The sequence below is a fragment of the Heterodontus francisci genome, chromosome 16 (genome assembly GCF_036365525.1).
Source record: "Heterodontus francisci isolate sHetFra1 chromosome 16, sHetFra1.hap1, whole genome shotgun sequence".
Classification (NCBI taxonomy): Eukaryota; Metazoa; Chordata; class Chondrichthyes; order Heterodontiformes; family Heterodontidae; genus Heterodontus; species Heterodontus francisci.
In genome coordinates, this window is record NC_090386.1 from 100875540 (window position 1) to 100890637 (window position 15098).

The 15098-nt window shown below is 45.0% G+C and overlaps 1 protein-coding gene across 1 annotated transcript in view; it reads right to left on the bottom strand.

The window, feature by feature from the left end:
- The window catches only part of eif6 (eukaryotic translation initiation factor 6), a 161083-nt gene that overhangs the window by 129904 nt on the left and 16081 nt on the right, over window positions 1-15098 (bottom strand). Inside the window, exon 2 of the mRNA XM_068048745.1 lies at window positions 3278-3363. Coding sequence (XP_067904846.1) covers window positions 3278-3363 — 86 coding nt within the window. The remainder of the gene's footprint in view (window positions 1-3277; window positions 3364-15098) is intronic.

The window sequence follows — 15098 nt, forward strand, 5'->3', positions numbered from 1 at the left end:
CACCATAATTTTGAAAGCATAAAGATTAAAAGAGAATTGGATACACTCTTAAAAAGGAAAAATCTGCAGGACTATGGGGAAAAGAGCAGGGGATGGGACTGGTACCCTCAACTGCATGTTAAAAAAACTTCTTAAAACTATTAATTGAATACCCCCACTAACATTCAGAAGGAAAATAAATACCTGTTCCTCGTTCACTGGCACAGTTTGCAGTTTTATCAGCCTTCAGACAGACCGGCAGGTTGGAGTCTAAGGTTACTCATCAATTATTTAAGGTAAAACACAGCAGCAGACTGAGCAGCTGCTTGACGTGGGATAAAACCCAGGAGAAGGTGACCTCAATTCCACAGCTTGCCTGGCAGGGGTAAGTAGATCCAATTTCAGGCTTTTTTGAAAGTGCTATTTGAACCTGCAATTTTTCATGCCCAACCCACCAAATACATAAAAACATCATCAGATTGTTAATGCTTCTGATGCATAGCATCCTTCAAGACTCTGGCTGGGAAGGACTGTGACACTCACTGTCTGGGGGACATACTGGATAGAAGTGTAAAGACAGACAGTGCAGAAATGCGCAATATCCTCAACATGAATTATTGCTTTGTCTAGCAATAGGCCTTCATGCTTGTGTTGCAGGTACATTCAACCATCGATCTGAGCCTATTGCAGACTCTGAGCATCACTCTGCTTCCCCTCGATCAATGAATTGTCATTGATTTGATCCTTTAAATTCAAAGTCTTGATTGAGGTCCAAACTAACTGAAATGCTTCAAAAAAAAAAGGATGGACTTCATGTCATAAAATTCACAACACAGGAACAGGCCATTCAGTCTAACAGATAATTGCCAGTCTTTATGCTCCACATGAGCCTCCTCCCACCTCATCAGCAGCATTTCAGGTAGGTCTGAGCACCGTAGGTTGTACAAAACCTATTTGGCTTAAGGATTAAAGAATTTCACTGGCAATTTACTAATTCAGAAAGGATTGCTAAAGCAGCAATATTGGAGATGTAGTAAGCAGATAAGACTGGGTGCAAAGCAAGGGTATTTTAAAAGACAAGGGTTTTATAGTCAACAAGAATTTTTGAAATATTCTAGGTTCCATTGTAATTTTTAAAAACACCAGACTAAAACAGGTTCTTTCCTTCTATCTATCCAAAATTCACCCCTCACCACCCCCAAGGCATAAAATGAGCTGAATAGTTTAAATGCTGGCCTGATCCTACAGCAGTTAACCTAGTTTCGGCAGGGGCAAGCTTTGAGTTGATCGCACCTGCCCCATACCATGCACAATATCAAATTATTGGAGTCTGGTTGCACAGAAACATAAATGTGTAGCTCTGGATGCATATCATGGCACCAAGACAACCTGGCACCATCCAGCAAGCCTGGCACACCCACCAGCACCACACTCAGCAGATCTGACAATTTTGCTTTTCAAGAGCTTTTTTTTTAAACCAGATAATTTCTTAATTTTTTCCTTTCCCTTCCTTGAGGCCATCTCCCACCTTGAAGCAGACTGAGGGGAATTGTGTGGAAGTGCGCGACAGCAGGCTAGGGTGAGTGAGCCTCCAATCACTGGGCCTCTCTTCATGCTGACCCTTCATGGTACTGTGCGATGAAGGCAATACCAGTGCCTCTTTACAACATTGCAATAAAAGCACCATTGACAATTTCTACCAGTGATACCGAGCAGAAATGCTGCTTTTAAAATGCAAGGCACAGAGTGGGTGAAACTTGACATTCCCATGTACACTTTAAGTACGTTGATGCACTTAAAGACCTGATTACAGTTTTACTGCATTCCATTTACAAATACTTGAACAATGGTGAGCAATAGGACAGCAATTCAAAATGCAGACATCCAAAACTACATGAGTAGGCCTCACTGATAGCCAGCTGACTGCCTGTGGTGGCTACGAGAAGCTTAGGTGGACGATGTACCTATTGAACCAGCCTCCAGCCACTTAGCTCAGTGGCAAGCCAACATCCCTCATATTGCTGTTTATGGGAGCTTGCAGTGTGCAAATCAACTGCCGCACTTCCTACATTATAACAGTTTACATATCGAGAGTCATCTCTCATTAATGGTAGAGGCAGAGTTTACCCACATTGAAACCTAAAGATACTTGTATTTATGTAGGGCTTAATCACATGGTGATACCTATTACAGGGCTTCACACAGTGAATTACTGTCAGCAGTATAGCGAGTGTTAGATAGTAAACCCATCAGCCTGTATCTGACCAGTCAGAAAGAGTGAAGGAGGAATGTTGACCGGGACATACAATCAAGCAACGACAGAACCTCCGACAGCACAAATCTCTCAACTGAGGACATCTAGATTATGAGCTCAAGTTCTGGTGGGAATCAAATGCACAACACTGAGGCATGAGCACTACCACCTGAGCAAACCTGGCATTATAACCAGCAGATATTAGCACAGTTTCCTTCAGGGCAGAGGGATCACCATTAGTACCAAAGTGACAACTTGTGGAGCTGATCAAAGAGATAAATAAAGAGACAGAAAATGAATGTTTCTCACAGACAGTGATACTTCATTATATTGTACAAAAACACTGCTGAAAGGTTATACTCATAAGGAAAGACTGAATAGGCTGGGGCTCTTTTCTTTATAGAGTCATTCATTATGACACAAGATGCAGCCATGCAGCCCATCGAGTCCATGCCAGATCTCTGTAGAGCAATTCAGTCAGTCCCAAGCCCCCGTTCTATCCCCACGGCCCTCCAAGTTGATTTTCCTCAAAGGTCCATCCAATTTCGTTTTGGAATCATTCATCATCACTGCTTCAACAACCCTCATAGGCAGTGAGTTCCAGGCTTAGAAAAGAGGGGTCTGAGGGGTGACCTGATAGAGGTTTTTAAGATTATGAAGGGGCTGATAGGGTAGACATAGAGAAGGTGTTTCCACTTGTGGGGGAAGCCCAAAACCAGGGTCCATAAATACAAGATACTTACAAATAGATCCAATCAGGAATTGAGGAGAAACCTCTTTACCTGGAGCATGGTGAGAATGTGGAACTCGCTACCACAGGGAGTGGTTAAGGTGAATAGCATAGATGCATTTAGGCGGAAGCTGGATAAAAATGAGGGAGAAAGGAAAAGGAGGATTATATTGATAGGATGAGATGAATTAGGGTGGGAGGAAGCTCTCGTGGAGCATAAACTCTGGTCTAGACCAGTTGAGTTGAATGGCCTGTTTCCATTCTGGAAATACTTTGTAATAACCTGACTCGTACATATTTAAAAAAGAGCTTACCAACACACATTCTTCCAATGATTCTGCATCCTGCAATGGAGGCGTGGACCACAGGAATAGTCTCAGATAACTCCCCTTCAAAGACACTGAAAACACAACACAGTTTGATAGCAGCAAGCCCCCAGCAGACTGATTAACACATTATTCTGACCAACACACAGACTACAAAACACACACAGTAATAGCATCATACAAAGGGAACTCTTTCAGCCAATGTTTTACATGGTCAGGCCATGTGAAACCTTGGGCACCCTGTATTACCCAGAGCTGAACGTCAAACCCCAGGTTCCATCCATCACCAAGACTGCTACTGCTAGCCTCTGTAACCTCCCACCCCGACACAGGCTCCGAACCCCACTCTCCTCTCCAGCCTCCACCTCGATCTTTGGACTCTGATTTTCCGTGCACCCACTTCCCTTCACCCATCAACCATTGGTGGTCGAGTCTTCAGCTTCCTTGGACCTGGTACTCCTCGCTAAATCCGTCTGCATCTCCTCCACCCTAATCTCTGTTGGAGGTGAAGAATCATAGGTCCAAGTCTGCAACCAAACACTCGACAAAATCACCCATTATGACAATGTCCACAGAGGGCCAGTATAATGGCCAAGCTATGTATTACAGCGGTGTTTATAAAAGCTCTTCCAAGTGGTCAGTATTATCTGCTGTACATGAAGCCATGTGGGGTCTCCTCTCATCTGTGTTCAGGTAGATATCTCAGCTTTAGCAACACTTGACAGCTGGTAAGTGATAGCAGCTTGAGTGATGGAGGGGTGGAAGGGGAGGGGGCTCTGGATAATCAGTTAGGGTTCCCTCTTCCAAACATTAACCAGAGATTCTGACTGCAAAGAGCGTTAATGTCCAACGAGGACGGCCCCACACAAATAGACTGCCAACATTCACAGCTTGGGTACATACACGGAGAATGGGTCTTGAGGGGTTGAATGGAACAGCACCCTCAGATGAGCAAAGAAAAACACCACGACTTGATCAGTTATGACGACACTGGATCTGACAGCAATTTGAGGAATTAATCTGCATTAGTGACATATTTCGAAGTTCCTAGTGGAGGGAAATTGAGGTGAAGTGGGATTTGAGGGTGGGGGGGCTAATAGACAGTTAAGAAGATAGATTGGAGAAGTTAGAGTCAGAGTCATACAGCATAGAAACAGGCCCTTCGGCCCATCGCGTCCATCAAGCACCTATCTATTCTAATGCCACTTTCCAACACTTGGCCCGTAGCCTTGTATGCTACGGCGTTTCAAGTGCTCATCTAAATACTTCTTAAATGTTGAGGGTTCCTTTCTCTACCACCCCTTCAGGTAATGTGTTCCAGATTCCAACCACCCTCTGGGCGAAATTTTGTTTCCTCAAATCCCCTCTAAACCTCATGCGCCTCACCTTAAATCTATGCCCCCTGGTTATTGACCCCTCCGCTAAGGGAAAAAGTTTCTTCCTATCTACACTACCAATGCCCCTCATAATTTTGTATACCTCTATCAGGTCTCCCCTCAGCCTTTTCTGCTCTAAGGAAAACAACCCTAGCCTATCCAGTCTCTCTTCATAGCTGAAATGCTCCAGCCCAGGCAACATCCTGGTGAATCTCCTCTGCACCCTCTCCAGTGCAATCACATCCTTCCTATAGTGTGACGACCGGAACTGTACACAGTACTCCCGCTGTGGCCTAACTGGCATTTTATATCGTTCCATGATTACCTCACTGCTCTTATATTCTGTGCCTCGGCTAATAAAGGCATGTATCCCATATGCCTTCCTAAACACCTTATCTACCTGTGCTGCTGCCTTCAGTGATCTATGGACAAGTACACCAAGGTCCCTCTGACCCTCTGTACTTCCTAGGGTCCTACCATCCATTGCATATTCCCTTGCCTTGTCAGTCCTCCCAAAATGCATCACCTCACACTTCTCAGGATTAAATTCCATTTGCCGCTGCTCTGCCCATCTTACCAGCCAATTTATATCATCCTGTAATCTAAGGCTTTCCTCTTCACTATTTACGACACCAATTTTCATGTCATCTGTGAACTTACTGACCTCCTATATTCACATATAAATTATGAATGTTCACTACAAACAGCAAGGGTCCCAGCACCGATCCCTGTGGTACACCACTGGTCACAGGTTTCCAATTGTAAAAACAACCCTCGACCATCACCCTCTGCCTCCTGCCACGAAGCCTATTTTGGATCCAATTTGCCAAATTGCCCTGGATCCCATGGGTTCTTACCTTCTTAACCAATCTCCCATGCGGGACCTTATCAAAAGCCTGACTGAAGTCCATGTAGACTACATCAACTGCTTTACCCTCATCTATACATCTAGTCATCTCCTTGAAAAATTCAATCAGGGTTGTTAGACACGATCTCCCCCTGACAAAGCCATGCTGACTATCCTTGATTAATCCCTGCCTCTCCAAGTGGAGAATAATCCTGTCCCTCAGAATTTTTTCCAATAGTTTCCCGACCACTGACGTTAGACTCACTGGTCTGTAATTATCAGGTCTATCCTTGCTACCCTTCAATAATGGTACCACATTCGCTGTCCTCCAGTCCTCTGGCACCTCTCCTGTGGCCAGAGGGGATTTGAAAATTTGTGTCAGGGCCCCTGCTATCTCCTCCCTTGTCTCACATAACAGCCTGGGATACATCTCATCTGGGCCTGGGGATTTATCCACTTTTAATCCTGCTAAAACAGCTAATATCTCCTCCCTTTCAATGCTAATTTTTTCAAGTATATCACAATCCCCCTCCCTGATTTCTACACCAACATTGTCTTTCTCCACAGTGAACACAGATGAACAATAATCATTTAAAACCTCACCTACGTCCTCCGGATCCACACACAGATTGCCACTTTGTTCCCCAATGGGCCCCACTCTTTCCCTGGTTATCCTCTTGCCCTTAATATACTTCTAAAACGCCTCGGGATTTTCCTTTATCTTGCCCGCCAATGTTTTTTCATGCCCCATCTTCGCCCTCCTAATTACTTTAAGTACCCCCCCTACACATTCTATACTCCTCTAGGGCCTCGGCTGTTTTGAGCCCCTGAATCTACCATAAGCCTCCTTTTTTTTTCCTTATCCAATCCTCTATATCCCTTGAAATCCAGGGTTCCCTGAACTTATTGGTCCTACCCTTCACCTTTACGGGAACATGTTGGCCTTGAACTCTCGCTATTTCCTTTTTGAATGACTCCCACTGGTCTGATGTAGACTTTCCTACAAGTAGCTGCTCTCAGTCCACTTTGGCCAGATCCTGTTTTATCATATTGAAATCAGCCTTCCCCCAACTCAGTACCTTTATTTCTGACCTGTCTTTGTCCTTTTCCATAACTACCTTAAATATTACAGAGTTATGGTCGCTATCCCCAAAATGCACCCCCACTGACACTTCTACCACTTGTCCAGCTTCCTTCCCTAGGGATAGGGCCAGTACCCACCCTTCTCTTGTAGGACTTTCTACGTGCAGGCTCAAAAAGCTCTCCTGTAATCACTTTAAGAATTCCGCCCCCTTTAAGCCTTTTGCACTAAGACTATCCCAGTTAATATTGGGGAAGTTGAAATCCCCTACTATTATTACCCTATTATTTTTACAGATTTGCCTACATATCTGCTCCTCTATCTCTCCCTGACTGTTTGGAGGTCGGTAGTACATCCCCAGCCAAGTGATTGCCCCCTTTTTGTTTTTAAGTTCTACCCATTTGGCCTCATTTGAGGAGCCTTCTAAGCTATCATCCCTCCTTACTGCAGTAATTGACTCCTTGATCAACAGTGCAATACCACCTCCTCTTTCATACCCTGTAGATTCTTTAATCTGGAATATTGAACTACCAGTCCTGCCCTTCCCTCCACCATGTAACACATTCCTATGTGTTAACCAATGCCCTCAATTCATCTGCCTTACTTGTGATATGCTCCTCTTACACTATGTGGGAAATCAGGGACGCTTCCCTGATTACAGAGCTGGAGCTGCGGATGGATTCATTATCGAGCATCCGCGATGCTGAGATCATCGTGGATAGCACCTTTAGCGAGGTGGTCACACTGCAGGCAAATGCTGCAAAGGCAGAAAGGGAATGGGTGACCACCAGGCAGAGTAGCGGAAGGCAGGTCGTGCGGGAGTCCCCTGTGGCTTCCCCCTCTCTAACAGATATATCGGTTTGGATACTGTTGGGGGAGATGGCGGCATTGTAGACAGTCTAGATGGTAGCATAAAATTGCGAAGAGATATTGACAGACTAGGTGAGTGGGCAAAACTGTGGCAGATTGGATTTCAATGTGGGCAAGTGAGGTTATCCATTTTGGACCAAAAAAAGGATAGAGCAGGGTACTTTCTAAATGGGAAGAGGTTAAGTACAGTGGATGTCCAAAGAGACCTGGGGGTTCAGGTGCATAGATCTTTAAAATGCCACGAGCAAGTGCAGAAAATAATCAAAATGGCTAATGGAATGCTAACCTCTAGAGGACTAGAGTAGAAAGACACAAAGGTTATGCTGCAGCTGTACAAAACCCTGGTTAGACCCCACTTGGAGTACTGTGAGCAGTTCTGGGCACCACACCTGAGGAAGGATATTTTGGTCTTGGAGGGAGTGCAACGTAGCTTTACAAGAATGATACCTGGACTACAGGGATTAAGTTACGAGGAGAGATTACACAAATTAGGCCTGTTTTTGCTAGAATTTAGAAGGTTAAGGGGTGATCTGATTGAAGTCTTCAAGATATTAACAAGAAAAGACAGGCTGGATAAAGATAAACTATTTCCACTGGTTGGAGATTCTAAAACTAGGGGGCATAGTCTAAAAATTAGGGCCAGACCATTCAGGAGCGATGTTAGGAAGCACTTCTTCACGCAAAGGGTGGTAGAGGTTTGGAACTCTCTCCCACAAACAGTTGAAGCTACAACAGTTGTTAATTTTAAATCTGAGATGGATAGATTTTTGTTAAGCAAAGATATTAAGGGATATGGGCCAAAGGCAGGTATATGGAGTTAGGCCGCGGATCAGCCATGATCTCATTGAATGGCAGGACAGACTCGAGGGGCTGAATGGCCTACTCCTGTTCCTATCTTCCTATGTTCCTATGGCGCAGGGGAAAGCGGCAATAGCCAAGTTCATGGCACCAGGAGTGGCTCTGCTGCACAGGAGGGGAGGAGGAGTGGCAGGGCTACAGTGATAGGGGACTCAATTGTAAGGGGAAAAGACAGGCGTTTCTGCGGCCGCAAAAGAGACTCCAGGATGGTATGTTGCCTCCCTGATGCTAGGGTCAAGGATGTCTCTGAGCGACTGCAGGGCATTCTGGGAGGGGAGGGCGAGCAGCCAAATGTCGTGGTACATAACAGTGCCATGTGCTAGCGAGAACAGAAATAGCAGGATATATCAGATGAACACGTGGCTGGAGAAATGGCGTGGGAGGAAGGATTCAGATTCCAAGGACATTGGGACCGGTTCTGGGGAAGGTGGGACCAGTAAAAGCTGGACGGGTTGCATCTGGACAGGACCGGGATCAATTTCCTCGTTGCAAGTGCAGTCAGGGAGGGTTTAAACTAGAATGACAGGGGGATGGGAACCTGAGCAGGGAGACAGAGGAGGGGGAAAGAAGGATAGAAATGAAAGACAGAAAGGTAAGAAGCAACGGTGGAAGGCAGAGAAAACAAGGGCGCGAAACAAATGGGGCCGTAGTGCAAAATAAAGCTAAGATCAGTAACAATGTTGAAAAGACAATGGTCAAACCAAATTAGCAATAATACTGAGGAGGAGGATTTCCTGGAGTGTGTACGTGATGGTTTTTTTAGACCAATACGTTGAGGAACCAACTAGAGAACAGGCTATCCTAGACTGGGTATTGTGCAATGAGAAAGGATTAATTAAAAATCTTGTTGTGCGGGGTCCCTTGGGGAGCAGCAACCATAACAAGATCGAATTCTTCGTTAAGATGGAGAGTGAAGTAGTTGAAACCGAAACTAGGGTCCTGAATCTAAATAAAGGAAACTACGAAGGAAAATCCCAAGGCCTTTTATACGCATATAAAGAGCAAGAGGATAACCAGGGAAAGGGTTGGCCCACTCAAGGACAGAGAAGGGAATCTATGCGTGGAGCCAGAGGAAATGGGCGAGGTACTAAATGAGTACTTTGCATCAGTATTCACCAAAAAGTAGGACTTGGTGGATGATGAGCCTAGGGAAGGGAGTGTAGATAGTCTCAGTCATCTCATTATCAAAAAGGAGGAGGTGTTGGGTGTCTTGCAAAGCATTAAGGTAGATAAGTCCCCAGGGCCTGATGGGATCTACCCCAGAATACTGAGGGAAGCAAGGAAAGAAATTGCTGAGGCCTTGACAGAAATCTTTGCATCTTCATTGGCTACAGGTGAGGTCCCAGAGGACTGGTGAATAGCCAATGTTGTTCCTTTGTTTAAGAAGGGTAGCAAGGATAATCCAGGAAATTATAGGCTGGTGAGCCTTACATCAGTGGTAGGGAAATTATTAGAGAGGATTCTTCGGGACAGGATTTACTCCCATTTGGAAACAAACGAACTTATTAGCGAGAGGCAGCATGGTTTTGTGAAGGGGAGGTCGTGTCTCACTAATTTGATTGAGTTTTTTGAGGAAGTGACGAAGATGATTGATGAAGGAAGGGCAGTGGATGTTATCTATATGGACTTTAGTAAAGCCTTTGACAAGGTCCCGCATGGCAGACTGATACAAAAGGTGAAGTCACACGGGATCAGAGGGGAGCTGGCAAGATGGATACAGAACTGGCTCGGTCATAGAAGACAGAGGGTAGCAGTGGAAGGGTGCTTTTCTGAATGGAGGGATGTGACTAGTGGTGTTCCGCAGGGATCAGTGCTGGGACCTTTGCTGTTTGTAGTATATATAAATGATTTGGAGGAAAATGTAGCTGGTCTGATTAGTAAGTTTGCGGACGACACAAAGGTTGGTGGAGTTGCGGAGAGTGATAAGGATTGTCAGAAGATACAGCAGGATATAGATCGGTTGGAGACCTGGGCGGAGAAATGGCAGATGGAGTTTAATTCGGACAAATGTGAGGTAATGCATTTTGGAAGATCTAATGCAGGTGGGAAGTATACAGTAAATGGCAGAACCCTTAGGAGTATTGACAGGCAGAGAGATCTGGGCGTACAGGTCCACAGGTCACTGAAAGTGGCAACGCAGGTAGATAAGGTAGTCAAGAAGGCATACGGCATGCTTGCCTTCATCGGTCGGGGCATAGAGTATAAAAATTGGCAAGTCATGCTGTAGCTGTACAGAACTTTAGTTAGGCCACATTGAGAATATTGCGTGCAATTCTGGTCGTCACACTACCAGAAGGACGTGGAGGCTTTGGAGAGAGTATAGAAGAGGTTTACCAGGATGTTGCCTGGTCTGGAGGGCATTAGCTATGAGGAGAGGTTGGATAAACCTGGATTGTTTTCACTGGAACGACGGAGGTGGAGGGGCGACATGATAGAGGTTTACAAAGTTATAAGCGGCATGGACAGAGTGGATAGTCAGAAGCTTTTTCCCAGGGTGGAAGAGTCAGTTACTAGGGGACATAGGTTTAAGGTGAGGGGGGCAAAGTTTAGAGGGGATGTGCGAGGCAAGTTCTTTACACAGAGGGTGGTGAGTGCCTGGAACCTGTTGCCGGGGGAGGTGGTGGAAACAGGTACCATAGAGACGTTTAAGAGGCATCTTGACAAATACATGAATAGGATGGGAATAGAGGGATACGGTCCCCAGAAGTGCAGAAGGTTTTCGTATAGGCAGGCATCAAGATCGGCGCAGGCTTGGAGGGCCGAATGGCCTGTTCCTGTGCTGTACTGTTCTTTGTATGAGGCGCGAGTTGGCTATGGTAGACTGGGGAACTTTGCTAAAAAGGGTTGATGGTGGAAAGGCAATGGATAATATTTAAAGAACGTGTGCATGAATTACAACAATTATTCATTCCTGTCTGGCTCAAAAATAAAACTGGAAAGGTGGCTCAACCGTGGCTTACAAAAGAAATTCGGGTTAGTGTTAGATCCAAAGAGGAGGCATACAAAATTGCCAGAAAAGGCAGAAAGTCTGAGGATTGGGAGCAGTTTAGAATTCAGCAAAGGAGGACAAAGGTTGATTAAGCAGGGGGAAATGGAGTATGAGAATAAACTTGCAGGAAACATAAAAACTGACTGTAAAAGCTTCTATAAATATGGGAAGAGAAAAAGATTAGTGAAGACAAATGTAGGTCCCTTACAGTCAGAAACAGGGGAAATTATAACAGGGAACAAAGAAATGGCAGAACAATTAAACATATACTTTGGTTCTGTCTTCACAAAGGAGGACACAAATAACCTCCCAGAAATGTTAGGGAACCAAGGGTCTAATGAGAGGGAGGAACTGAAGGAAATCAGTATTAGTAAAAAAAAAATGTTAGGGAAATTAATCGGGTTAAAGGCTGACAAATCCTCAGGCCCTGATAATCTACATCCCAGAGTACTAAAGGAAGTGGCCCTGGAAATAGTGGATGTATTGGTGGTCATCTTCCAAAATTCTATAGACTCTGGAGCAATTTCTACAGATTGGAGGGTGGCAAATGTAACCCCACTATTTAAAAAAAGGGAGAGAAAAAACAGGGAATTACAGACCAGTTAGCCTTACATTAGTAGAGGGGAAAATGCTAGAGTTTATTATTAAGGATGTGATAGCAGAACACCTGGAAAGTATAAACGGGATTGGACAAAGTCAGCATGGGTTTACGAAAGGGAAATCATGCTTAACAAATCTACTGGAGTTTTTTGAAGATGTAACTAGTAGAATAGATAAGGGAGAACCAGTGGATGTGGTGTATTTGGATTTTCAGAAGGCTTTTGATAAGGTCCCACATAAGAGGTTAGTGTGCAAAATTAAAGCACATGGGATTGGGGGTAATATACTGGCATGGATTAAGAATTGGTTGACAGACAGGAAACAGAGAGTAGGAATAAATGGGTCTTTTTCCGGGTGGCAGGCAGTGAGGAAGGCGCCCCAGCTATTCACAATATATATTAACGACTTGGGTGAGGGAACTAAATGTAACAATTCCAAGCTTGCAGACGACACAAAGCTGGGGGGGGAATGTGAGCTGTGAGGAGGATGCAAAGAGGTTCCAATGTGATTTGGACAAGTTGGGTGAGTGGGCAAATGCATGGCAGATGCACTATAATGTGGATAAATGTGAGGTTATCCTCTTTGGTTGTAAAAACAGAAAGGCAGATTATCTGAATGGTCTTAGATTGGGAAATAGGGAGGTGCAATGAGACCTGGGCGTCCTTGTACACCAGTCGCTGAAAGCAAGCATTCAGGTGCAGCAAGCAGTTAGGAAGGCAAATGGTATGTTGGCCTTCATTGCAAGAGGATGAGTACAGGAGCAAGGATGTCTTACTGCAGTTACACAAGGCCTTGGTGAGACCACATCTGGAGTACTGTGTGCAGTTTTGGTCTCCTTATCTGAGGAAGGATGTTCTTACCATGGCGGGAGTGCAAAGAAGATTTACTAGGCTGATTCCTGGGATGGCAGGATTGACGTATGAGGAAAGATTGGGTCAACTAGGCCTATATTCACTAGAGTTTAGAAGAATGAGAGGGGATCTCATAGAAACCTATAAAATTCTAACAGGACTAAACAGGCTCGATGCAGGCAGGATGTTCCCGATGGCTGGGGAGTCCACAACCAGGGGTCACAGTCTCAGGATACGGGGTCTGCCATTTAGAACCGAGATGAGGAGAAATTTCTTCACTCAGAGGGTGGTGAACCTGTGGAATTCTCTACTGCAAAAGGCAGTGGAGGCCAAGTCATTAAATATATTCAAGAAGGAGATAGATATATATTTCTTAATGCCAAAGGGATCAAGGGATATGGGGAGAAAGCGGGAACAGGTTACTGAATTAGAGGATCAGCCGTGATCTTTTTTGAATGGCGGAACAGGTCAACTCCTGCTCCTATTTTCTATGCTTCTATTTAAGACTCCTTGCGTTAAAATAGGTGCAATCCAGCCTTGCATTATTCACTTGTATCTGAGCAGGTCTATATTTGCTCTGCCTTCCAGACTGACTTAATTTCTCTTCTATATTTGGCTGTGCATCACCCCCTACTGTACCTCCACTCTGTATCCCATCCCCCTGCCAAATTAGTTTAAATGCCACCACCGCCACCCACCCCCCACCAACAACACTAGCAAACTTCCCAGCAAGGATGTTGGTCCTGTTCAGGTGCAACCCGTCCAACTTGTACAGGTTCCACCTCCACTAGAAGCAGACCCAGTGATCCAGGAAACTAAAGTCCTCCCTCCTGCACCATCTCCTCAGCCATGCATTCATCTGCTCTATCCTCCTATTCCTATACTCACTAGCACGTGGCACCAGGAGTAATCCAGAGATTACAACTTTTGAGGTCCTGCTTTTTAATCTGCTACCTAGCTCCCTAAATTCTTGTTGCAGGACCTCATCCCTCTTTCTACCTATGTTGTTGGTACCAATGTGAACCACGACCTCTGACTGTTCACCCTTCCCTTCAGAATGTGCTGCAGCCGCTCCGTGACATCCACATACCATCCTGGAGTCACGTTTGCGGCCACAGAAACGCCTATCTGTACCCCTTACGATAGAATCCCATATCACTATAGCTTTCCCACTCTTTTTCCTCCCCTCCTGCACAACTGAGCCACCCGTGGTGCCACAGTCTTGGCTCTTGCTGCATTCACCTGAGAAGGTATCTTCCCCGACAGTATCCAAAGCGGAATATCTGTTGGAGAGGGAGATGGACCCAGGGGACTCCAGCACTACCTGCCTAGTTCTTCTACTCTGCCTGGCGGTCACCCATTCCCTTTCTGCCTGAGCAGTCTTTACCTGCAGTGTGACCACCTCCCTGTACGTGCTATCCAAGATGATCTCAGCCTCACGGATGCTCCATAGTGTCTCCAGCCGCCGCAGTTAGGACTGTTTTCCTTGGAGAAAAGAAGGCTGAGAGGAGATTTGATAGAGGTATTCAAAATCATAAAGGGTCTGGACAGAGTAGATAGGATGACACTGTTCCCGCTTGTGAAAGGATCGAGAACAGGATAGCAGAAATTTAAAGTGATTGGGAAAAGAAACAAAAGAAGTGACATGAGGAAAAAAATTTTCACGCAGCGAGTGGTTAAGGTCTGGAATGCACTGCCTGAGAATGTGGTGGAGGCAGGTTCAAATGAAGCATTCAAAAGGGAATTAGACAGTTATATGAAAAGGAAGAATGTGCAGGGTTACGGGGAAATGGCAGAAGGTGAACTGCTCAGAGAGCCGGTGTAGACACGATGGGCTGAATGGCCTCCTTCTGCACTGTAACAATTCTGTGACGAAGTCTAGGTATAATTCAGTCCCAGTTTTAAGATAAATATTCTCTCCTTATATTTTGATTATAAATTCAGATGCTCACGCTCAAAAATGGAAACTACCTTATGTAAACTTGGCACGCTATAATGACGTGAAGCAAATACACTAGACGGAGGCCGCAGCGACAGCCTAACGCTCTAGCGGACAAGGACAGAAGGAAAGTTATTCTCTTTGAGGTAACTAATCAGTTCTATAAGCCTGAACATTTTCAGTGGAATTGCAGAATACAACCCCCAAAACACCAGTTACAAAAACCTACAAAACCATGTAAATAAACCTGAATTTAACTAATGTAGTCAGTCTGTTAGTCATTGCTGAGCTCAAGGATGGTGATTCAATGGCAACAGGCATTGTAAATCAGGCAGAAGTGCCCGTTTCCACTATAGTTCCCATTGCAAAGGGTAAATGTCCTGTCGGATTTTGTAATC